This window comes from Vanessa atalanta, chromosome 16 (assembly GCF_905147765.1).
Source record: "Vanessa atalanta chromosome 16, ilVanAtal1.2, whole genome shotgun sequence".
NCBI classification, from domain to species: Eukaryota; Metazoa; Arthropoda; class Insecta; order Lepidoptera; family Nymphalidae; genus Vanessa; species Vanessa atalanta.
Genome location: NC_061886.1, coordinates 11,198,767 through 11,224,320, shown reverse-complemented (window position 1 = coordinate 11,224,320; position 25,554 = coordinate 11,198,767). Strand labels below are relative to the sequence as shown.

Sequence of the window (25,554 nt, the reverse complement as noted above, 5' to 3'; positions counted from 1 at the left end):
TTTCTCGTAATCGTCGTTCGAATAAATGACACGCAATAGCGAGGAACCAATAAAAAACGACGCGCAAATACAGGAGTTTTATAAATCAAGTGCATAACATAAAAACGATTTCGTCTAATTTGATTGTTTCATTTCTCGAAATTATATGGTTTTGCAATAGTACAGTATAGCGCGCAAAATTGATTGTTTTGATGTCGCACGGAGGCATGACCACGGCGTGACTTCCATGCCCTGCGTTCCTACGGAAGGGCGTGCGGATTACGTTTACTATGAATGATTTTATCTCTTTCTAAACTCGTGTATCTGTGAATGACCGAGTGTAATAGCGAGCGTACCAAATTATGGATTGAAAAGCGTTTGTTGTTGTATTTTGATATTTGCACCGCATTGCTGCGGAGTTATTGCCGTTATCTCGTTCGTGGATCGTAGTGGTTTGATTTAAGCAGTCATATGGCGCCTGCAAGACTTGTCCGAACGCGAATTAGTTACGCAGTTCGATTTGTCGAGCGCTTTACTATTTACGCACTATTGAAAAGAGATAGTACGTATTTTTAGTCGCGTCGACGGTGAGACGAGTGACTTTCATCACGGTGCGTAAACAACTTCAAGGTTATCCGTCGTGTTTGTGCCAGTGCTGATGCGGAGGCGCTGACATGGCTGCGATGGCAGAGGGTGGCGCGGTAGTGCGTCAAGGCCACCTTCGGAAGTTAAAAACGATGAAGAAGAAGTACTTCGTGCTCCGGGCGGAGACTTCGGAAAGTTCAGCCAGGCTGGAGTACTATGAGTCTGAGAAGAAATTTCGTTCTGGGGCAGCACCTCGTCGAGTGCTGCCTCTAAAAAGTTGTTATAACATAACCAGGAGGCTGGACCTGAAACAGAAGCATGTGATAGCATTATTCACTAAAGAGGAGCAGTTGTGCATAGTGGCTGAAAACGAAGTGGACCTTCATGCTTGGCTTACTGCTATTCTGAAGCAGTTTAGGTCAGATGATGCCAGTGAGGAGCTATTGCATCCCATCCGTAAGTCTGATTTACTATTTATTTATAGAAAAGTGAATTGCATCAAATGTTTAGTATCGCTGTAACCTTAACTAGTGTTATTTATATTTATCTTGTGTTTTTTTTCTTATCTAAAAATATATGGAAATCGTTAAATTATAGTGCAGAATATATATATATATATTTATAAATACCTATTTTTTTCTTGCTTTTTTTTCTTCATAAATATGTAGAAGTGATTTCTTAATAAGATATTATCATTAATTAGTTAAATACATTGTAATTATAATGTATTTCATATATATCTAAAAATATATTTAAAAACTTATACATAAATATTTAAAATATATTTTAACTCACTATACTCATAATAATGTCAAAAACACTTCCACTTAAAAACAGTTTTTAGATTTGATTTGATAAAAACTTGAAAATTTATTGTTTTAATATTAATTTTAAAATTTAATCTATTTACAGTATTCTACAATATACTGTGATGGAAAATCAGACTTTGATATGATTGTTTTATATACAACTAAAGTTAAACAAAATAAAAATATAGATATAAAAAGAGATCCAAGATAGATTCCACATAAGTATCTTAATCTACAATATATATTTTTTATAAGTAAGTTTTATTAAAATTTATTGACTGGAAATCTTTCTATATATAACAATTATAATACTCATATCATTATTGAATTAAAAAATGAGAAAAAACACTATAAGAATGACAAGGTGTGGTTTTATTAACTATTTATAAACTTTATGCATAAAACAATGCTCAGTGTACTCTTTCAAGATGAATAATATTTAAATAATGTTTAAGAGATTACACAGAATTCAAAACAGTAAAGATTATTGCGTTTATTAAAGTGAGCGGGTGATTGAGTACACATATATGCATTTTGTCTGTGATATGAGTTATTACACATGCCCAGTCACAAGCTTGGTTCTGGTAGACATATTTATTGCAAAATTTGTGCAATGAGCGAAGAGCAAATAAAATGCATATTTAGTCACCAAATAATGTATCAAAACAACAAACATATATAATTTTATTTGTGACGCAATACTTTAAGAGTCATATGAGGACAAAAACAAATTAATTATCATACAAAGTATTTTAATTAATGGTTACCCAAAAATTAACATTAAGTACATACAAATAATATATAATTGTCAATACTAACTTATAGTACTTATCTCTGGCTGCAGGATGTAAACGATGATGCATATTTATTGTTGTCAAATATAAGAAAATTATAACATTCAAAATTTAAAGTAAAGCTTTAAGCCCATAGATGAGGTAATGCTGTGCTATAACTCATCTTTTACGGTAGCTTGTAGCTTGTTTCACTATGCTGTGCTATTGACGCAGACGTGGACACTCATGTTGCTCAATTTGTCTCTAATATGCATATTTTCTTATACAATTATCTTTTATCACAAAAACAAAATAAATAAAAAACATAGCACATGAAAACTCAGTGCAGTGGTACTTGCCAAGCTTTAAACCTATGATCTTTGGTTAAAATCCATATGTTCTATATACTACGCCATCTAAAGTTCTTTAAGCCTATATAATTAAAATTATATCCCATATCAAAATTGGTAAACAATTTGTAATGAGTAACATACATTATAAATGCCGTAATAGTAACGTGCATATAATTTAGATTAAAAAAAAACATTAAAGAAACATATACAAATTTTTGTTAGTCACTTCATGTTTGAGTTTTAAATATAGTATATATTTAATGAATTATAAAAGCATTGTAACTTATATGCTATATTAAAATATATAGTGATATCAATCATAATTCAATGGTATACAGTATATATCTCATTAAATTTGGGTTTATGTGAAACCAATAAGTCATAATATGATGGAAACATACTCCTAGAGTTCTCAAGGCAACCATGTCATTGACCTCTTGATTGTACTTAGATAATGTGAATAAACTTCTATTATGATCATTATGACAGATCGCTTGACATTTGACACCATTTGACAGTAAATTTGTAGTAAAGTATTAATAATATGGTTTTTTTTTTAATTAATTGAGATATTGGAATATAAATCATAAATTAGTATTATATAATATGTTTTAATTATATTATTACTTGCTTAAAATTGTTTTAACCCTGTAATTGTATTGGATTTTTAACTCGTATGTTGTAAATTTTATGAGATTTGTTTGTAGTAATTTGCATTGTTAATAATTTGGAGAATATTTTCTAAGAATAAAACTCCAAAAAAAAAAAACGAAATAGGTCACATAGTATGAATTTAATCTGTTCCTTGGTTATTTTAAGATAGCAGCAAACCAATCTGTCTAATCGTTATTGCCAAAATTAAAAAAAAAAACTTTTCTATTTCCCCCTCACTACATTTTTAGCGATAACATTCGTGCCGCCTACTTTTATAACGACATTGAACTTAGCTATGGCCAATAATAAACTTTATAGCCTACTACTTAAAATTCATAATTTGATATTTGTTACGGTTATTTCAAATTATGTTAAAGTTCCCTATTCGGTATTATTTATATCATCTACAAAATTGGGAAGTCCCGCGAACGTATAGATTTTATTGGACACGATTATGAACGTTACAACGATTTGGTTATTTTTTTCCTGTTTCGAGATAACTCAAACAGGCGTATCGTTTTATTACTATTATATTATATTTAATTTAAAACTTTTCTTTGAAAATGTTTTTGAAGATATTATTTTTATTACCTAATACTATTCGATCAGATATTAGAATCACACTAATACTTGTTCGGATTTTTTTGGAATTATAATTTGAAATACCTAGAAGAGTCGAATCGAATGGCCTTGTAAGCCCATCTGGGTATAAATTATTCTATCAATTAATTACAGAAATAATGGTTATAATATGTTAGTTCCAATGGTAGGCGGTGAATTTGAAGTAAATTGTATGTTAGATATTTTTTACACTGCCAATGTGGGCCATCTTACGCGGGCACTTACTCTGTCTTTATTTAGATGTTTTTTTTTAAAGTTCTGTAGGAGGCATAGACAGAGATTTGAAAATACTAGGCAATGTTTATTAATTGCCAATATAGCATGTACTTAAATATATTGTAAAAAAATTGCAGGAATATTTCTCGGAGCCTAGAATTGTATATATCTAATAATATATGAATGTTTAAATAAAAAAAAAATACTATTCCAAGTCAAAAAATGTATTCAAGATAAAAACGTGACGCTTGTTTGTTTATTGTCAAAGATGGGGGATCTTACAAAACAGTTCGAAAATATTTTTTTCAGACCATGAAAAAATCGGCGTAAGAGAATTGTCACGTTTTTGTTTTTGTATACAATAATTTGGGTTACGATGAAATTAATACAAAATTTGTCTGGACGGCGCAAAATAAGATTATATAGATATTTAAGTTAAATAGCTCTTTTCTAGGTTTTAAGTATCTTTTAAACAGAATTCAAATCAATTTAATATTTAGGATATAAAGTGCGATTGAAAAGCATTACGTTTCCTCAATAACATTGTTAATGATACGAAAATAACATCGACATTATATATAATGAAATCATAAAAGTCGTCTGTTCGTGAAACATATTTTGTAAAAATAAACATGCAATACGTGGAAGTGTGTCTGTTTGCTATTTTATTATCTTTAATGCGACGTGAGTTTGACATGATTTTTGGCTTAATGTTGTCTAGTCAAAGATTAAACATAATACAGTCAAAGTTACGGGTAACTGGCAAAATAATTTGGCAACGAACTGTCCGCTTTTCAAGAAATAAATTGTCATATAAATGTGAAATAAAATGTTTATATTTGGGTTATAAAATGATTTTGCTATAAAATAAGACCATATCTAAAGTGCGAGCGATTGAAGACGCGGGCATTGCTACGTGTTATCAATAACTATACATAGATATAACACGATTAAGATAAATACTCACCACTAGGGAAAACCCTGTGTCAGAAAAATGTAAATAGTAAAATCGGCGAACGTTACCAACACTGATCCATAGCACTTAAGAAATTCATATGTATAATAAGAGTATAAATAGTTCGAGTGGTTTGTAAATAAAACTTAATACATTGTTATATTGTAATTATTAAAAATGCGAGCAAATGAGTCAATAGAATATCCTCGTATTTAACATCCGAGTGGAAGAAAGAAGGAAGGAAATTGTGACCTAAATATGTATGAATACTAGCTGAACCTGGAGCTTTATCCGCGCGAAATTCATTAGAACACAAACTTTCAATCCCCGTTATACTCCCTTAGAGTTTCGTAAAATCCGTTGTTAGCGGATTTCTACACCACATAAGGAATCTACCTGCGAAATATCATTGAGTATTTCGCTTTTATATATATAAGGTAATAGGTAATAATTATATATATGTTTAATTTAAAACTTTTCTTTGAAAATGTTTTAAAGACATTATTTTTATTACCTAATATTATTCGATCAGATATTAGAATCACAATAATACTTGTTCGGATTTTTTGGATTTATAATTTGAAATACCTAGTCGTGTCGAATCTAATGGACTTTTTATATATATAAGGTAATAGGTAATAATTAGCGACCGTATTCGCACGGATGACATATATTAATAAAAACAATGATATCAGTATAAATTGCATCCTATAGCACTCAGAAATAATATAGCTTTCTACTACAGTATAAAACTATTGGAATTACATGATTAGTTTGGGAGATTAACCCCTATATACAAATAAACAATTTTTACATCTTTACAATACTAGTCTTAATAAAATAAAAACTGTTTAGAAATGTCATGTATCATATCACTCTTAATATATTTCTTTATAATTCTGTTAAGGTTTTTATTAGTGGTAGCTGCGATTGGTTTTCTACGGTATTAAAAATTATATAAGCTCTTATTTAATTTGGTTATTTTTTTTAATTATAATAACAAATATGTTTTACATACAGCATAGTTTAATACACATTGAATACCAAAATAAGTCTTACAAAAGCCAAGAAAGTTTCCACTGTTACATTAAAACATGGAGTGAACCTAATAGGAACAAGTAATTATACACCTAATAATAACAGCCCTTTTTTAAATATATATTCTTACAATCTAGACATTTTTTCAGTAAGCATTGCGTCGGCATTCGTTTGTGACTAATAAAAATACTTTAGTTAATCGTTTAACTAGTGCTTTGTTACACCGATGCTCATTCACTGATAGTGATAAGTAGCTAAAGCCGTTCAATACAGATAACTAATTGGATTGAGTATTTTGAAAATCTTAAACTTATAACCTTTATTTATTTACGTTGCATTACATTAGCAGCCTGTTAATGTCCCACTGCTGGCCTAAGGCCTCCTTTCCCTTTCCCTTTCTTAAGGAGAAGGTTTGGAGCTTATTCCACCACGCTGCTGCAGTGGCAGAATTTCGTTGAAATTAGACACAGCATGCAGGTTTCCTCGCGATGTTTTTCTTCACCGCCGAGCACGACGTGTTATAAACACAAATTAAGCCCACGAAAATTCAGTGCTGCCTACCTGGGCTTGGACCCGAAATCATCGGTTAAGATGCACGCGTTCTAACCACTGGGTCATCTCGGCTTTATTTACGTAATAATAACTATTTACCTATACATGGGTATTAAGATTATCGGTGATTAAGAATGATGGCATTTTAACATTTGGTGGGAGGGTTATTCCAAGACCGTGTGAATAGCCACCTCCCATATATAATTCATTTTATCGCACTGTATTGCCGTGTTCCGTTTTCAAAGGGAAGTAAGCCAGTGTAATTAATTACAGGCAAGATACATTACTTAATTCCCATGGTTGGTGGCGGTTGACGAAGTGAGGGTATGGTTAATGTTACTTACATTCTATTGGGGGTGATGTCTCTTAATATTGCAATAATATGAACCGAAATTTAACCCGAACAGTGATGAAGCTGACAAGCAGTTACGAATTAAGGATCTGTAATTTTTGATCTCCATATTATGTTGCAAATAATGTATTGGACACAATAATCTAATAAACCTGAGTCGCAAAAATCCTCAGAAACATTAATTTTATTCGAAATACGTTCAAATATATATTTATTTTCGAAATTCATCATAAAAATTTATCATATATATTACAAAAGCTGGATGTGAAAGATAAAATTCAAATTATGGCACATTTTAAATAGGTGTGTTAAAAAAACGGTGAATTTCGTCCCGACGAGATATCAGTTTGACTCATATATATCCTCGTCAATAAAACATGGATTTTAATCAAAGTTTGCGCTGGCCACCTTGAGTATTTTAAATGCTTTTTCTTAAACCAGTTTTATCCAGATAGAGATAAAATTTAGCATACTTTAGTTTGAATACAATATCTATTCGTGAAATATAATTACATTATAAATAAAATAAATTCAGAAGTTTTTGTTTTAAAGACAAACTGAAATAAGAACTACCTACTTAATCAATATATACATAAAATTGATAACTTTTTATGTGTAATTTCCACTTTTTCACTTCAGGTCTATATTTAAAAACATAGATCCGACGTGAAAAGATTGAATTTCATATTCTTGTATTATTTTAAAATCCTTTTAGTAATTATATATATTTGTTTAGTTTAATATATACGTTAATCAAACGATTTGCAGAACATGTATGGCAAGTTAATGTACAGAAGAAAGGTTTGGGTGCGTCGAAGAACATTCAGGGTCTTTACAACCTCTGCCTCACCGACAAGACGCTCACACTCGTCAAGATCAAGAGTCAGAACAACGTGATAAGTAATCTTGACATACCGGAGCGGGTCGAATATTCCTTGAAGAATATAAGAAGGTAAGCGAGAAGGGATTATCTTTTAATATTATTTAGTGTTAATCCACACTTATCGTTAAGACTTCATAAAAACGATGTGTCAAGTGTTCCGTTATTGTATTTGGTTTAGTTTTATGGCATTTATTTCGTCGATTATTTTAATTTCACTAATCTTCGAAGCGTCAATAGTACAATGGTTTACGGGCCGCCTAGCGATATAAATAATCGCAGGATCGATCCTGAACCCCTTGGGCTATTGTCGTCCCCACTCCTAACACAAGTGAAAAGCTTAAAAGGAGGGGTAAATAGGAATATTAGTAATTCCTTATTTAATTTGGAACATTGCTATGATTCTTTAAAAAAATAACTATTATACAACGACATTGATGAGAAGTAGGCTTCAAGCTTTTGTTTATGTGGCAGAATTTCATCTGGCAAAGCTCTGTCTTAGTGACTTCGCGCGTTTAGTTATATATTTTGTTGTTGTAAACTCCACTGACGCGTTTTCGATAACTTTGACGTATCTTCTAATTTCAAAAATTTCATTTAATTTGGTAGTTTGATGTGGCTGCTTGTTTCTATTTTGAAGCAACGTCACAATCAAAATTTCAGGATAACATTTGAATGTGTTGTGCAGAAATGGACCAACTCTCAACCTTATAAATGTGGTTAATAGTTAAAGGAGGACAACTATTGTTATGGGGCTTATGCAAGCCCTTCGGGATAGGTACTACCCATTCATTACGTATTCCACCGCTAAACAGGGTGAGTGAGCCAACGTTACTACAGGCACACAGTCACGATATCTTAGTTGCTGGTGCAGTGGTGTTACAAGGAATGGTTATTATTTCTTACGTGATATGGTGACCATTTACCATCAGGTCTTTAAAATCATAAGAATAAATACATAAAAGTCACTATAAAACTTACGTACTCTTTCTAATCTTTAGAACTTTCCTAAGTGCTCGATTGGTATATTTCTGTACAACATGGTTGAATTTTTTTTTTGTCTTCCTTAACCCAGTGTGTTAGTTGTCTTCATGGTGTAATTGATCTCAGCATTATAGTCATCAGAGCATTGCGGCTCATTTACAATAGATCAGTTATGTCGGGTATAAAAATACTTTCGATACCCAAAATATGCAAGTTGATACTTCTTAAAAATATTGAATAACTGTAGATTGAGTTATGTTATTATTTTACAACGAAATGATCAAATTTAAAACTTTTATAAATCAGCTTAACATCAGATTGCTACTGTTGAAAACAGTTATGATTTGTCTTTTATTATTTACGATGTTGTATTGTAATTTAATATTATATTGTAATTATTAATCTTAACCGTTTTTATAATAGTACGTGTGGTTAAATTTTGCAACTAAATTTTAAACCAAATCCATACGTGAGATGAAATTTTTCCCACACTTTTGGTGCTTCACAGGTTTATCAAGTCTAGTGTTTAAACTAAATACTATTCAATTAAGTACATGGAATAATTAAACTTTTTTATATACATGGCATGTGTTTTTATGTGAAATAAATTTGAATTAATTTTGAGGTGTAGCTTTTGGAGAGGAAGGTCTTTCAACTGGGATATCTCGGTCGTTATTCTATATTAACTGATTTTATTAAATTTGATTATGTTTTTAAAGTCAATGAGAGTGAGTTAGTAGGTAATTTCAAGAAACTTCTAGCGCCCATGAACTCTTAATTCGTATTAGTCCTCTGTTGAGAAATATGGGAAATTCAACATTGATTCCAGAACGTTGTGTGCGGTTGCGCTATACAGCAACTGCAGCATATATGCTTTCGTAAAAAAAAAAAAACGCAAAGAAAAGAAGCGTCTCTCGCTGTTTCTTCTTAGGTCCGTGGTATTTCTGAACCAGTGCGTTAGTAGAGTTTTAACAATTGAATTGGATCAACATCTTAAGTTTACTACGAACCTTTGTAATATTTGTCTCTAGCGTCTTAATTATATTTTTCTATTATACGACCTCTTTAATTATTTATTGGAATGTCAATTATGTTACTTTAACAGGTGCGGCGATTCCGAGTGTTTCTTCTACATGGAGGTCGGCCGGCAGACGGCGACGGGAGCGGGCGAGCTGTGGATGCATTCAGACGACTCGAACATCGCCCAGAGCATGCACTCAACAATATACCAGTGAGTTTTCAAACTTATATCCTCCTGACCATATCGCCGCGACGGTCAACCTAACCAACTAGATTAGCCAATCGTAAGCCAAGTGCGAAGCCGCGAGTGCGAGTAGGATTTACGCACGAAAGGTTCGGTAACATTGTCTATAAAAATGGCAAAAAAAACATTTCAGTTGTATAGGAGATACTTTAAATATTTATTTTATTCTGTTGTTAGTATTTGTTGTTATAGCAGTAACAGAAGAACATCATCTGTAATAATTTGAAATGTCTAATTATCTCGGTTCATGAGATAAAGTTTGGTGACAGACGGACGGATAGGCGGAAAGCCGAGTCTTAGTAATAGGGTCCGTTTTATCCTTTGGGTACGGAACCCTAAAAAGTACGTAGTATGTTCTCTCATCCTCAGTCCTATGATATACGGAAAAATATCCAAAATTACATATGTCAACGTGTCTCCAAAAAAATCTTGACGGTATAAATCCAAATATTTCTTATTCACATGTACCGGGATGCAATCCTAGGATATTGGTATCTTTTGAACTAGAAGATCTTTTTAACATGAAGCAATAACATAGATATACTTAAAATACACATACCAAAAAACGGTAACGAGGCCATATCTGCCACCCTAGACATAATTACATTAAGGTTGGAGAATTCGTTCGGCCGTTTCATAGATATTCGATATGACGCGTGATCAACGATAGGCGAGTGGAAAAATCCCCGACAATTGTTTATTTTTAAGTGATCGATTTAAAATTTTCAACCAACATTCATTTGTTTTGTTCGTCGCCCATCGATTCTCGAGGCCACGCTAAATATGACTTCATTTATTGGTTACTTTTTATCTTCCACTGTACACTATTTATGTAATAATAAATAAATAATAAATATTAGACAACATCACATACATTACTCTCATCCCAATGTAAGTAGCTAAAGCACTTGTGTTATGGACAATCACAAGTAACACCGGAGTGGCGTACCCATAAAAACCGGTGTACACACTACTAAACCACGTCGTCGTTATTTATGTAATTGTAATGGATTCTGATAGTTTATACTTAAATATAGAATATTTAAAGGTTATTCCACCAGGCTCCTTGAATAAGGATTGGTGGATACACAGGTAGCAGACTTCCTCCATTTTCATTTGCCCAAGCAGGCACCTCGTTATGTTTTACTCCACCACCAAGCACGAGATGAAAAATTATAAACAAAAATTAATTACATGGACATTTAGTGGAGTTGGCCTGGGTTAATACCAGCAATCATCGGTTAAGATTCACGTATTCTAACCACAAGACCATTAAGGCTTTTGGTTAATATACATGATTTTAAACTCGGAAATTGAGGTGGTTCCTAAATGGTTTAAAAAAAACAGTTTTAACATAATCGCCGTCAACGCGAGCGAAGTGTCGTGCAGGCGCTCGACTTTAATTAAGTTTTTATAAGTACCTTTGAATGGTTTGTTTACGGGCCTAATTGTAGAGCTACTTAGTAGAACATTTGTTTTGAGGCTTTATTATTGTAAACCAAAAACTGTACTGTTTTTTTTAATTGACGCTATTTTGATGATCGTGGACAGAAATATTCGTATATAATAATATTATGAAATCTCTGTAGATTACTCACTATTCTTTATAGTTCTAAAGCTTTATTAATAGTCATACTGGTATTCCTTGCGTTATTTTTCGAAGACTATGATTCTCAACATCAGCGCTGAAGGGTCACAATAATGGCGAAACATTTGCTATATTTATTGATCAAGTTTGAGGGAAACACTGTGCTGATAACAATAATTTTAACATATAAAATATAAAAGCAATTCGGTTTCCAAATAGTTAAATCCTGTAATATATTACGTTAAAGTTATAACAATGAAGTCAAATAATTCTTATACTTCTGTGATTTGGAGCGATCCTGTTCAGCTGTCGAACAAATCTAAAAGGGTAAACCTCAGTAATAGCTCAAAGATTAAAATTTGCTTGTTGTACCATGCTTGGAGAATACGTAAAGATTACCCTGTGACTAGTCTTTACTGTTCTTATAGAATTGGCGTACCATCGGACGATTAGACCCAAGTTTTGCAACTTGATGTACAAGTAGCACTATAAAATATAGATCGAATTTTTCTCTTGTTATCGTCACGGAAGTATTGTTCGTCTCTTGGGTGTATTTTCTTTAATTTGGTGGATCTCGGTAGTTGGATTGGCCCGCATAATTTTATTTCGAGACAGCATCACGATCGCAATTTATGGATTGCGGTTTTTAGTATGTCTTCTGTTTGTGTCAGTCTTTTTTTTCTTGGCTTGTCGTCAGTTAGTCTTAGTGGAATCTCAAATGGAAATGGATCTGGATTACAAGGTTGGGTTGGATGGTGATGTCAGCCTGTCCATGATGGGTTTATTACTATGGATAGACATTATAAAAAGTGGGCTAGTCTTGCTTGAGAATGGTAGCCGTTTCCGAAAATGTCTGACAACGGTGATATTTTTAATTACTTTCCTGTAACAAATATTTATAATAAATGAATACAAATCACCTCCGTTTTTTATAGCCGCCCAGTGATGTAAACAATCGTAGGTTCTTTTCTGATCCTTTGTGCTTTTGTCCTCTCCACTCCTAGCATAAGCTTTAAGCGTAAAAGGAATAAATAGGAATGTTAGATTACTCTTAAAGTAGTAGTACAGCCTGTACTGCTGCTTTTAAAAATATATTCTCTCCCCCATAGGTACATAACACTATATAATTTTTGTATTTGGTTGAAGTTCAGGCTGTAAATTTAATCAACTATCTTTTATTTTGTTTTTTTTTTCTCATTTTCTTTTATACATATCGATATATAAGTTCACACGTGAAGGACCTTGTGTCATTTAGCGGTTTTGGTTTACGTGAAATATTTTTATTGACAATTTTTTGTTCATGTTATTGAGCAAATAGCTCAAACAAATCAAGATTCAAAGGTATTAGTCATATAGGTGGACTGACAAATGGATTAACATGTGTTTGATGGTCAACACTGCTTGACTTTAAGTAACATAAAACATTCCTCATATCACTAATACGTCATCAACCTTGAGAACTAAGATGCTATATGCCTTGTGCCTGTAATACACTGGCGCATTCAACCATCAAACATCGAAGATGAGTGGATGTAGCAAGTAAAACTTAATTTTGAACCCAATTTAATAACTTAAGAACAAAACATAATTATGTATTGGTTTAAAATTTCAGCGCTATGAGAAATTGCGCGAAGGAAACAGAAAACGAAAAGGACCACATCGTAGTACCCGCTAAGAACTCGCTGCTAATGGAGGGATCGCATCCGCTCCCTGCGAGGCGGCAGACGTACTCCGACGGGCGCGGCCGGGCGGGGATTTACAACGGTGAGATACCTCTAAGAGATAGATAAAAATCCACAAACGGTCGATGACCGACGTATATGATTAGATGATTCACGCGGAGAATTCGAAGGGATAATGACCTCTAGGTTACTACTTAATCTTTGACGTCAACAAGGTACAGTTAGAAGAAAAAGTGCTTAGATATTTTTTTTAACAAAACCTTGCTTTAATTAAATACGTATTTCGATATATGTACATATAATTTGTTTAAAAAGTTTTTTGGATTCGGGTTATTGAATTTCTTTTCACTCTTAATGTTTGATTTAAATAACCGTGTAGCGATGGTGAATGGTTATTTTTTACTGTGAATTCCAATATTAAACATTTTCAATATAACAGTACACTGCTCATGATTGAAAAATACTTGGGAGGCTTCCTTTACTTTTTTTTTTTTCTTTTCTCATAAACATTTAGATTCATGTAGATTGGACAATGATTTTATATCATGTAGATACTCAGCCTCTTAACGTTTTTTAAAAACCTTATTCCGTTTAACATCGTTTTTTGTCGTATTCATTGCCATTAATTAGTAATTTTATGATCCATGTATTTTGGCTTTTGGTTGATTTGTAACGGAATAAGGCTCAACTTAGTTGTAGTTAATAGTCGGTTTTTTTCCTGTAGTGTAGTTAGTTGCTTATTATAATAGCTACATATAACATCTTTCAACCCTTTATAAAATGTGAAATGCGTATTGTTGATAGTTTTCTTTCATACCAATGAAACGGGCAATATTTTTTTTGTTTGGTTAAAGAGTCTTGTGCGATGCTTTATGTTGCTGTCAGGATCTGGTAAATGTGTTAGTGTAATTAAATGTACAGAACATCTTGATTTTCATTTTTACGACTGGCAAAACTTATAGTGTAAGATGTGATAAATTTTTGAAGTGCCAACGTTTATATGTGGTGACTCGTGGGATGGCTTATTTGCTTGTCTTTATTCGTATTATATACTAGTTGTGCCCGCGACTTTGTGAGCGTTTGAATTCAACAAAAAAGTTATTGTTGTAGTTGTAGAAAGTCCAGTCAAAATCGATCCAGCCGTTCCAGTGATTAGTCGGAACAAACAGACAGACAAAAATTTAAAAACATGTTATTTTGGTATATGTACTGTGTGTACATATGGATTTAGTTAACTAAACTAACTTTTAAAAGCGGTTATTTTAATATTACATACAGACACTCCAATTTTATTATCTGTATAGATTTGCATATAAGGGTTTGTTCCACTCATTGTTCACCTAATATTCTACTTTCAATACAATAATGTTAATAAATATAAAGATAAAAATCGTCTTGATTTAAATTGTTGTACTGTTGAAGAAAAATGATACCGAAATGGAAATTACGTTTTCGAATGAATTTTATAGTGGGTTGAAATTGTTTATAAAATAAGTAGATTGTCACTAACATTTTGTAGTTAGTATGTGTCTCTTAGAACTGTTACAATTATAATATCTGTTTTTTTTTTTTTTTCTTAATTACTTCCTTCATTTGATTTTGTATTTCGAACGTAATTGTAACAGTTCTAATAAATATAAAGCCTTGCATCACCGATCGGACGAGGTTCGTCGCATTTGTGATAACGTCGCGTACACACCTGGTAACAAGGAACGGCCAAGCCAAAATATGTCATAACCGATACACATAACAGCTATATCGGCCTAAATCTATTGCAGACAAGGGCCTCTGTGTTGGCTCGTGTATAAGACAATGCGTGTGCGCCTCTGCCACCTACTCCATAGACGACTCGTCTGCGGCAATTGCGCCTCTGACGCCAAAGAACGGTAGGAAATTGTGCAACGAATTATACGATGATGCCAGTATCTGGTATTGTGGTGAAAAATCGTTTCATTTTAACTTATCGTACCTTGTATCCTCTGTTTTGTAAGCTCGATGAGATTTTTTTTCTATCGATAGAACTCGATTTTGATTGCCGGAAATGACGAAATATTACATTTCATGTGATATTTGGCAAAAATTCTAATATTTATTTTAATTATTTACTAAATGAGAATGTTACGTGTTAATTCAAAGGATACAGGGTAGTCTACATTGTAAATTATCATCATCGGCTTCTCTCTTCTATCAACGCTCATTTGGCGCTAGATACATTTTCATCATCATCCCTATATATATTTTTTTGCTATTTCGTTTGTTAGGAAACGTCCTTCCCACTTCGTAATCCTCGACGTCATCTTGTTTGTGTTCTATTTTTAACTTCTATTTAACGCAAGAGTTATTCTCATTTCCGATTGTTCTTTTGTTTTGGATGTTTATTTATCGTACGCAAATGTAATTGCTATGTGTATTCCATAAGTGTTTACAATATATAGTAAAATATTAATTTAAACAAAAGCATGATATCTGATTAAAACGCTCAGAATTTTTTTCATTGAATAATAAGTCCCGGTTTAAATTGGTGTATAAAACTAATGGTATTTTGGTTTTTTTTTTAAGAATGCTAACTTAAATATATATTGTTAGTTTGGCTAAAGTAATGGCTAAAATCATAAATAATAACCGAGTGCCTGTTATCAAACTAACTCCTAATACCCATTGCATTATTATTATATTTGGAGGGTTAATACTAAAATATTTAATATATCTTAATATAAGGTGTCAAGATTTAGTCGTTAGCTTAAATTATCGTGTAATTATACCAGACCGACTAAATAGGCTGTTTCCAATTAAACAACTCTTCTTGGTATTCATATATATTCAGCTCGACAAATAGATGATTTAATTACGTAATTAAGAACAGTTTTTCTCGAGTTGATCACGCATGAATTAAATGGAAATATTAGTATATGGTTAGTCCATGATGCTTCTTGTTATTTGATCTGTGGTTATCGATTCATATATCATCTCTGGACTTGAAAATTAAACCGTTTTTATTATCAATTAACATTTTGTTAGGTTTATACCGATTATATTTTTCTCCTATTAGTAAAACAATGATTCGACAAGTGTTAATTAAAACCCTAATAACAAATATATTACTTTAAAATATGTTAATTTAATTGTATACTAATATATAGATCATGAAACGTAATTGTACCGTAATAAATTACTAATAGTGTGTCTAAGAGTCAAATTTGTTTTACACTAATACCTACTAAGTTGTCTCGATAACGTTTTTCCACTAAAATTACTAATATGAGACCTAGACGGAACCATTTCGGAAACAGTTGATTCGCATATTTCCAGTCACTAAATACCAAATTAGATAACATTTAAGGATTTAAGCATTAAGTAAAAAAAAAGTAATAATATCTTATTGTACCATAAATACTAAACGCAGGCAATTGATTTCATGCTTGTTCCACGTCTAAATAGTAAAAGTTCGCAAGCGAAACCGATTAGACTACCGCAAAAGTCGTTAAGGGCTTAGTCCATTCTCCTTTCTTAACGAAAACGCTCCGTCTATACGCAGTTGACTCACTATTAGTAATTTACTACAAATATGGTTGTACATTTAAAGTTTTGCGATATTTGTCATACATTATATTCGAGTTTTAACCACGACAATACAATTCGATTCGTGAACATGACTGGTATCACTTTGGTATAATGCTGGACAAAGTCGTAAATACATACCCATACATAGTCGGATATAATGTTTGAAAATTATATATAGTATTTAGATAACTAAAATAAAGTGCTACAATGGAACTGATGTCTATGTGAATCGTTTAAAGCATGTACATATCTGTCGAAGTATTGTGGTCTTTGTCGTCCAATGACGTAAGGTTTAATATCGTCTGCATGAATCGGTGATGGTTTTCTGTCGTCTGACCAGTGTACTGTCTGGTGTGAAGTTATCATATAAAATACATACATAAACACGAATATTTTAAAATATGGCAATAAGTTTGTTAATTCAATGTTGCCATGTTTTTGTAAAATATTTTTAACATATAACGGACAATGGTATCTTGGTTATAATCAATAATAGATTATAATAAAAAAAAACAAGTCGGTTTTATAATGCTTCAGGCCCTGTAATCGTTGTTTATATACAGCACTGGACTTGATAGGATTCTTGGTTCAATTATTGGCTCTAAGACTCCAATTGAGTCACATATGTGATAAGGTAATTTTACTATATATCGTGTTGTCAAATGTATTGCCATATTACATAGTGTCCAGCAAAATGTAAATTAGTAAAAGCACTACAAAATAATGAATAGTTTGAATCAGATAATCTTCTATAAAGCAATACTGTTTTTTGTTATTTGCTTAGTTAAAGAGGGCGTGACTGTAGGGAAGTGAGATTAGTAGTGTTAGTATTTGATAGGGTAAGACTACGGTCGATAATTTTTCAGTTTGTTAGTAATTGCAAAAGATATAAGATTCATAATCGAGATACCATCGTCTCACATCACTTAACCAACCATTGCACCGGGTGACGCTTGGTGCCATATGTTTACGTGTCGCTTCTCATTGTATTTTCCTCAGCCGAAAACCAACCGCCGAATAACACACTAACGACTGACAAACTCATCGATCATCCAGTGAGGCTCAAAAAACACAACCGTACCGACTCGTTGCCCACCGGATGTTCGTTATTCCAAGAACCGCTCAAGATCGGTCACACGAGGACATGGTCCACCCCCTTAACCGGAGACGAATTAGATAGAGCGATTTTAGAGAAATCGTTGATTCATTCGTCGTGTAAAACAGTCAACGGAAAGGACATATTCCCTACGAAGAAGTCGTCGGGCTGCAGACGAGCGAGCACTGGTCAAAGGTTTCCGAAACTGTCGCCGGCGCATACGAAGAGTATGTATAAACGACACCGCTTTACGTAACTCGCATCGCATCGCACATCCCCACTAACTCGAGAGTTGCCAGCCGCATGACATACAGCTGTCAGAGTTAACTCATTAATAATCATCTGTTTACAACCTGGCGACTCTCGGCGGTTTGAGTTCGCTTGATGTTTGAAATGGAAGATAAATCAGCTTGAAGCAGTGAATGCATGTGCTTGAATTATGATTAAGTTTATTTATTTTTGCTTGCCGATGTTGTTTATTATGTAATATATATTTATTATACTATTTCTCTTCTTTTATTTTGCATGTTTTTTTCAACACATTCAATTTAGATTTAGCCAATTTGTTTATGTGTCTGTTTTTGTTAATTTGTCTGCCCCTAAGATTTAACTAGAGAATCATTTTAAAAAAAAATACAGAAATGAATAGTATCCATCTTGGAAATAAAGAACAATCATCCATAATCCCATGTTGAAATGTACATAATTGTAATTTTAATTTGTAATACACTGAATGTTCCCAAACTAAATGCTTATCCACATGTCGTTGTCATTAACCGTATATTGATAACTCATAACAAGGTACCTTTTATTATGTAAATGCCATGAATGATTTCCCCGTAAGCTCAGATATTTTATCCCGATTGGAAAATTTGCTAAGGTTCCTATCACTGTCAAGCTTCATACTAGCGAATTTCATGATGTTTTTGTCTTAAATTTTCAATGTTACTCCACTGTGACAGTGCTGTTGCAACAACAGTCGATCCTCGGTAATGCGACAAAAGTTTAGCAAAATAGTGTCGGATTATTATCGATAACATCGATTCCGTATTATGTTCAGTAAGTTATTGTATGATAATAAGAAGTCGTGAAGTAAATAAAAACATGATCCGCAACACGCACGATGTTACGTAACATGTTGCAACATGTTGATCGTATAACAAGGATAAGCGCATATGACGCTTCTGCTTTTCTTATTTTGAATTACTGAGGTTCTACTGTTTTTTTAATGTGAGTATATGTCCTTTTGCGTTACTTTAAATTAAATTACAATAACTGATTTGTTGTGAAATAATTAAGTATATTATTTTGTTAAATTGAAATTGGTGCTTAAAATATTTAAAATTTTGGTAGCAACAGTTATAACGTACTAGCTATATTCCAGCTAAAGCCAGGACACGCTTATTAATGGTGTTAAATAAGTATAATATCAAATGTTATTTTATACATTGCTGTTTTCAAGTGGATTTATAAAAAATGTATCATTGTTGAAGATAAATAGTCTACAATAAAACAATTTTGTCCTCAGATTCGAGTGCGTTGCGAAAGCGTTGTGAAACGATGCCTTCTCGGGCGAGCTCGTCCTACGAACCCGAGCGACTACCGCCGCGCGATACAGATCTTGACGGTAGTTTAATTATTATTTCCTTGCAATTGGGACTTTTTTAGAGATGTTAGCTTAGAAATATTTGGTAAAATTTATTTAATATAACTAGATTTTTTTAACATTAGTACTGTTTAGATTTGGGTCTGATGATTTGTAAGTAAGTGTGAAATTTTTAACCTCGTTAGGTTTGGACTCATCGCGCGACGACATCGACTCGATATCGGACTGGTACCGGACCCCGAGGATACCCGAGGAGCCGGATTGTTGCGACATTATGTCGAAGGATTTCATGAGGTAGCATGTTATTAAGATGACTATAATTACATAACATGAAATGTTCACTTGATTTCTTATGTAAATTGATAATGGACAGTGATAATAGTTTCTCCAAGTCATTTTTTTATAAAAATATGTGAAATAATATTTTTGTGCTATATTTTGGTCGTCTACAAGTTGATATTGTATATTTATAGCATGACAACGCGCGGCAGCTCCATAGCGCACTCGCGGACGTCGTCGATGGGCGCCGACGAGCCAGACGTCGCCGAGGCCACCTTCCCCGACGGGTACCTGCCCATGGCGCCCGGCCACGAGCCTCTGGGCCTCGTCTCCTCCAGTGGGTCCGTCTGCAGCGGAACGCCCTCCACCGATCCTAGGTTCAGGTAAAAATTAAATTTGATTTCCACTCGATATCCACACGCTTCCACTTTGATATCCTCTTTAAAATTCATAATTGGAATATACTCTATATAAGTGAGCCTTGACAAAATCTTTTAAATCAAAATTCAAATTATGTAACTGGAATGCCATCTCCATATTCTCACTCTACTCACCCTGATATTAAACATTTATCAAAATTCGAGCACATTCAATGATATTGAGAAACATTCGCTCAAAACGAAACTTTCACGATACTCAAATTTACTTTAACGATTAACACTAATCACAACGGTTTTTCCATAGCGAATATCAACTGGAACCAGCCACGGCACACATCTCCGCGGAGCGCTCCACGCGCGCCTACAGCGTGGGGTCGCGGCCGGCGTCGTCGCGGCCCGAGCCCGCCCGCCTGCGCGCCTACAGCGCCGGCGCCCGCCGCCCCCCCGCGCACCACGCGCACGCCGCGCACAACCACGCGCACCACGCGCACCTCGCGCACCACCACCCGCGGGCCTCGGCCGACGACCTCATGGAGCTCGACTTCTCCACCAACTCGCCGGCGCCCAAGGTTAGGACCTCACCCGCCCCCGACGTCCCTCCGGGTATCTATTTACGAAAGAACTCGACGAAAACGTCTAAATCGGTCGCAGTGGCCCTCGCAGATGATCGTGGCTCGGACGCCGCCCGGCGCCGGCTTCATGGAATCGCGGCGCAGCAACGTGGACGAGTACGTGGACATGTCCCCGCGCAACGCGGGCTACGTGGAGATGCGGCCCGGCGAGCGGCTGGGCGAGCGGCTGGGCGAGCGCGGCGGCGAGCCGGCCCCGCCCGCCACGCCCGCCACGCCCGACGGCTACGTGGAGATGAGCTACGGGCGCGCGCCCACGCGGCCCATCGCCATCGCCGCGCCGCGCCAGCCGCCGCGCGCGCCCGCCGCGTCGCCCGTCGCCGCGTCGCCCGACGACCGGCGCCGCCGCCGCGAGCCGCGCACGCCGCTCGGCTCGCAGACGCTGTTCCACATGTCCATGGAGTCGCCCTCGTCGCCGCCCGAGTCGGACGTGGCCGAGCTGGAGGACGACCACCACTACCTGAGCACGGTGCGCGAGATCTCGGAGGACGGGCGCCGCAGCCCCGAGGCGCGCCCGCCCGACGCCGGCGAGGTGTCCTCGTCGCCGCAGTACGTGCAGCTGGCCGGCCCGGAGCCGGACGAGCCGCCCGCCAACCCCACCGCCGCCAAGACCATCGTGCGCCCGGATGACGTCAGAGGTCAGTCTTGTGAACTCGTTTACTGATAGACGAGGTGCACTTGAATCTGCAATTTGTTCTATTTTTAGATATTTATTATTTTGTTTATTGATATTAAAATAAAAAAGTTGAAAAACTTAGATTTACAAAAGCGCTAATCATAAATAATTAATAATGTCAACCCTTAACTACCTAGCATCTAGTTTCATTCCTTGATCATATGTGTACGGTCCTGGTCCTAAGGGACTACTCATGGATCAGTATTTCAATTTCGGGACGATACTTAAGGGTCAAACATATTCTAGTTATCCTCAATTCGGTGAAGAATATTTCAATGCAAGTTAATTAAGGAATTAGTAATATTCCTATTTACCCCTCCTTTTAAGTGTATCACCTGCGCTAGGAGTGGGGACTTTTTCCATCGCTAGGCGGGGCGTACCATAGCGCCACTGCCGCCGCGGAATAGCAATACGTTAGGCGCCGATAGCTAATGCGAGTGTCCCACGCGCAGCGGGCGTGCACTACGCGGCGCTGGACCTGGAGCCGCGCCGCGCGCCCGCCGCGCCCGCGCCGCGCCTCTACACGCAGATCGACTTCCTGCGCAGCGAGAAGTACGCCGCCGACGCCACCTAGCGCACGGTAACCGCACTCTTTCCGAGTCGAGTCGTTGCCCGACTCCTTTGTGGCTTTACATGTTTCTTTTCATTGGTATGAGCCACACCCTAGTGTGATCGTTTCTGTTGTTTATTAAACTTGAGCATTTTTTTCGATGGCATTAAGAGTGAAGATGTAAAAACCCTCGTTTGCCATTAAACTTATATTCTATCTGTGTGCCGACAGCGCGATCACCGAAGGCCGCCCTCGCGTCGAGGCATCTCGTCGTGGACTCGTCTCGTCTCGTCCCGTCTCATCTCGTCTCTGTGTTCTCTTTCAATTCAATTTGTACAAATTTTAAACTAAATCGAAAGACGGCAATGAAATACTGCTATCTTTTATATTTGATTAAAACCAATGCGAATATTTATATATATTTCGCTTACGTTTGTTTTTTATTCGGGCTCGCAGTTACTTGTTTACATTTTGTATGAATTGATATGAAACAATGTGAACGGAATCAAGCGTGCGTTATCGGTAATATAAGTGGTATTATTAAGTTTCTTTCTACAAAATTTTATATATTTATATATTAAATAAGGCTGATCATCCTATTCGAGCACAAGGCAGAAAAAGATGTTTTATTTTTAACGCTTGTCGTTGAAAATTAACACAAATGTAATTAGTGTAATTGTATATTATTTTATCGCGCTAGTGTGTGCTTGGACGACCAGCCTCGAGTATATTTTTTAAATAATAAGCTTTCTCTTTATACGACTTCTAATTAGTAGTCCCTTACGAAGTTATGATTGCACTGTTATGCCAAATTATTATTAGTATGTTAATTAAATCACTCGTATTAGAAACTCTTACTACTTCGATTACATTCATTATGAAAAAAATTAATAAAATTAAAAGTTTGACGAATCAATAATTAAATATTTATACTCCTTGGCCGCAATAAGGATCACGCCACACATCGGATAATTGTTAGAACGTAGCGTAATACTCGAGGAAATAAAATCGGAAATCATACATTACTATAACGTACGCTATAGCGTTCAAAGGATTATATTTTTTATTGCATTAAAATAAGATCCATAATTCTCTAATAGGTTGACGCGAGTGAACACTCAGCCGAGGCGCTTAACTTAATTATTAACTGCCATTAAATATAGAAAGCGTATGATCGTACAATTTGTCCTAAACTTATCTAAAGTGGTATTTTTTTTAGTAATTATAAATAACTCTTATTTACCGTAATCGGCATTGTGTGTTTTGCCTTTTTTGCATTTTTTTTAATCAAGAACTACTAAGGGCTTGGAACCATTGGAGCTCCTATTAAACATATACCTATACATATTTAACGATTCATCAGATAATAATAATAATTAAAAAAAATAAGTTAAGCCCGAATTAAATTTAATAATTTAATCCATATGAAGTAAGTACTGTGTAATTTCTCAGTACCTGTATGGTATTGATTAGATTAGTCATAAGATGATATTATTTAAAAAAAATTTCAATGGTTTGCAGTTAAAAGGGCATTTTTGAAAGAACATTTAAAAAAATATATAAACCACATTTTGCCATTGGCCAAATTAAAAAAAAAAGAATGTTTGTGCTAACGGTAGCTTAACATTACTAATACCAACGATATATCCTAAAAGGCATTCGTTATATAGAACAAAATTAACATCTGTTCATTGTTTACATTCTTATTTAGCAATTAATTAATGTGGTCTGTATTGATTCAAGCTAAACTAAATACCATATTAGGTAAATTTAGGCAAAGGTTTCAAGGATTGACTGTTGTGGAAATATTTTTTTTTTTTTGTAAATTAATTTGTGATTTTTTTTTTATGAAATTTTGTTTGACATTTCAAAGATTGAATGATTACATGAATAGTTTCGCATATCGCTTGCTTCTGTTTCCGTGATAGGATTCGCTGTGTTTTTTAATTACTGTCTGTATAAATATTGAAACGAAATGATTCTAAGTCTACGCAAGTCTTAAATTAATTATTATCGAACGTATTTATATATGTACGCATTTTTTTATAAGTGTACGTTCATTCGTTGTTTTCTTCGGTTAATGTATTGAAACTGATGAAATCATATTCGTACAAAATACGTTTAATGTAATTAACAATAAATTAAATAATTCGTTTTATCGGTTTGAATATTTTAATTATGAAAATATCGTTCAAACTCTAGTACAATCGCGAATACATTTTTAAGGATATATTAAGGAAATAATTGAAATACTTCTAGTACGTTGTTAATATCCGATATATATAAATAGACACGTGACTCGATCGTGGATTACTCTTGTGCGTATAAATTCGACGACGCTAAAAATAATGCCTACCTTTTCTTACATGGGAAGTAAGACAAGGGCAGCGCTATTCTTAGTCGGATTTAATAAGATTGTTATCCAATTCGGGTTAGGACATAGCAAATATTAATGTTAAATACGACAACGGACGATTGGGGACGAGAAATGTGTACATAGAGGACTTTTGCATGAAAATATTGAAAAATATATAACTAATATCATCATTTTGAGTCGACGCAAACCTTTTCCTAGACAAACAATTTACAATATTTTTGAACATATCTTACCTTCTTTAATTCTAATGTAGTAAATATCGTAGCTCATTTGTTTATTGGATTTGTTAAGTGGTATATAATTGTTATTTATTTTAACCCAACACAGTGCACATTTCTCAGCCTCTCCGTTGTCCTTAGTCGATAAAGCAACGGTTGTGAGAGAGGCCTAATGTAGTTGATTCAGTTCTTGCGTTCCAGATAATACTACCTATTGTGTTCCTAGGGTACTGTTTAAACCACTGTGCAATTTTTACCACGATGTTTTTCAAATCGAGTTATTTCTACACTGTTATCGTTTGTTATTGGATAAAACTTGGCTATGTTATATTTATAAATACAATTTTGAATAGGGAACTTTAGAATGATAAATTCAAAAACTTGGTGATGACATTGCTAGAATTCTAGTTAAATAAAAGCTTTTGATTTTTTTTTTTTTTTTGTTGACTTGTTATCTCTAAATCAGTTTATAATAATTGTTGAATGTTCTGCCTTAAAGTTAATGTTTTATCTATTATTTTTTTCAATATAATTATACTATTATGAATGATTATTTTTGTGACAGTAAATTTGAATGGATTAATATCTCATCGACATTTCAAAGACAATAATCTTCTGTGACACAGTTATTCTGTATTTTAGAAATAGATGCCAAATCTATTTCGAAAAGATTATCATTGGCATTTCTTCAAACATCGGGAGCAATATTCGATTATGATAATAAATATTTTTTAAATGATTATTCTCGCAAATTCAATACGACTTTCAGGGTACCGAATGATATTAGCCAAGTTTTATACCAAATTGATACCTGAGCTTGCCCTTTATTGTTCAAAATATGTTTAAAATAAGTTAATCTTTTACTTCTTGCCTCTTTTGTTTCCAAAACTTATTCCG

At 34.4% G+C, this 25,554-nt stretch overlaps 1 protein-coding gene across 1 annotated transcript; it reads left to right on the top strand.

The window, feature by feature from the left end:
- Positions 1-32: 32 nt before the first annotated feature.
- LOC125069839 (insulin receptor substrate 2) lies at positions 33-23,902 on the top strand. The gene is made up of 13 exons (XM_047679431.1): positions 33-1,020; positions 7,656-7,839; positions 9,857-9,982; positions 13,216-13,367; positions 15,064-15,171; positions 17,846-18,169; positions 19,471-19,569; positions 19,734-19,842; positions 20,022-20,210; positions 20,512-20,776; positions 20,871-21,478; positions 21,951-22,092; positions 22,294-23,902. Exons 1-12 carry the CDS (start codon positions 654-656, stop codon positions 22,084-22,086), a joined length of 2,667 nt encoding a protein of 888 aa, XP_047535387.1. The 5' UTR covers positions 33-653; the 3' UTR covers positions 22,087-22,092; positions 22,294-23,902.
- Positions 23,903-25,554: the final 1,652 nt, after the last annotated feature.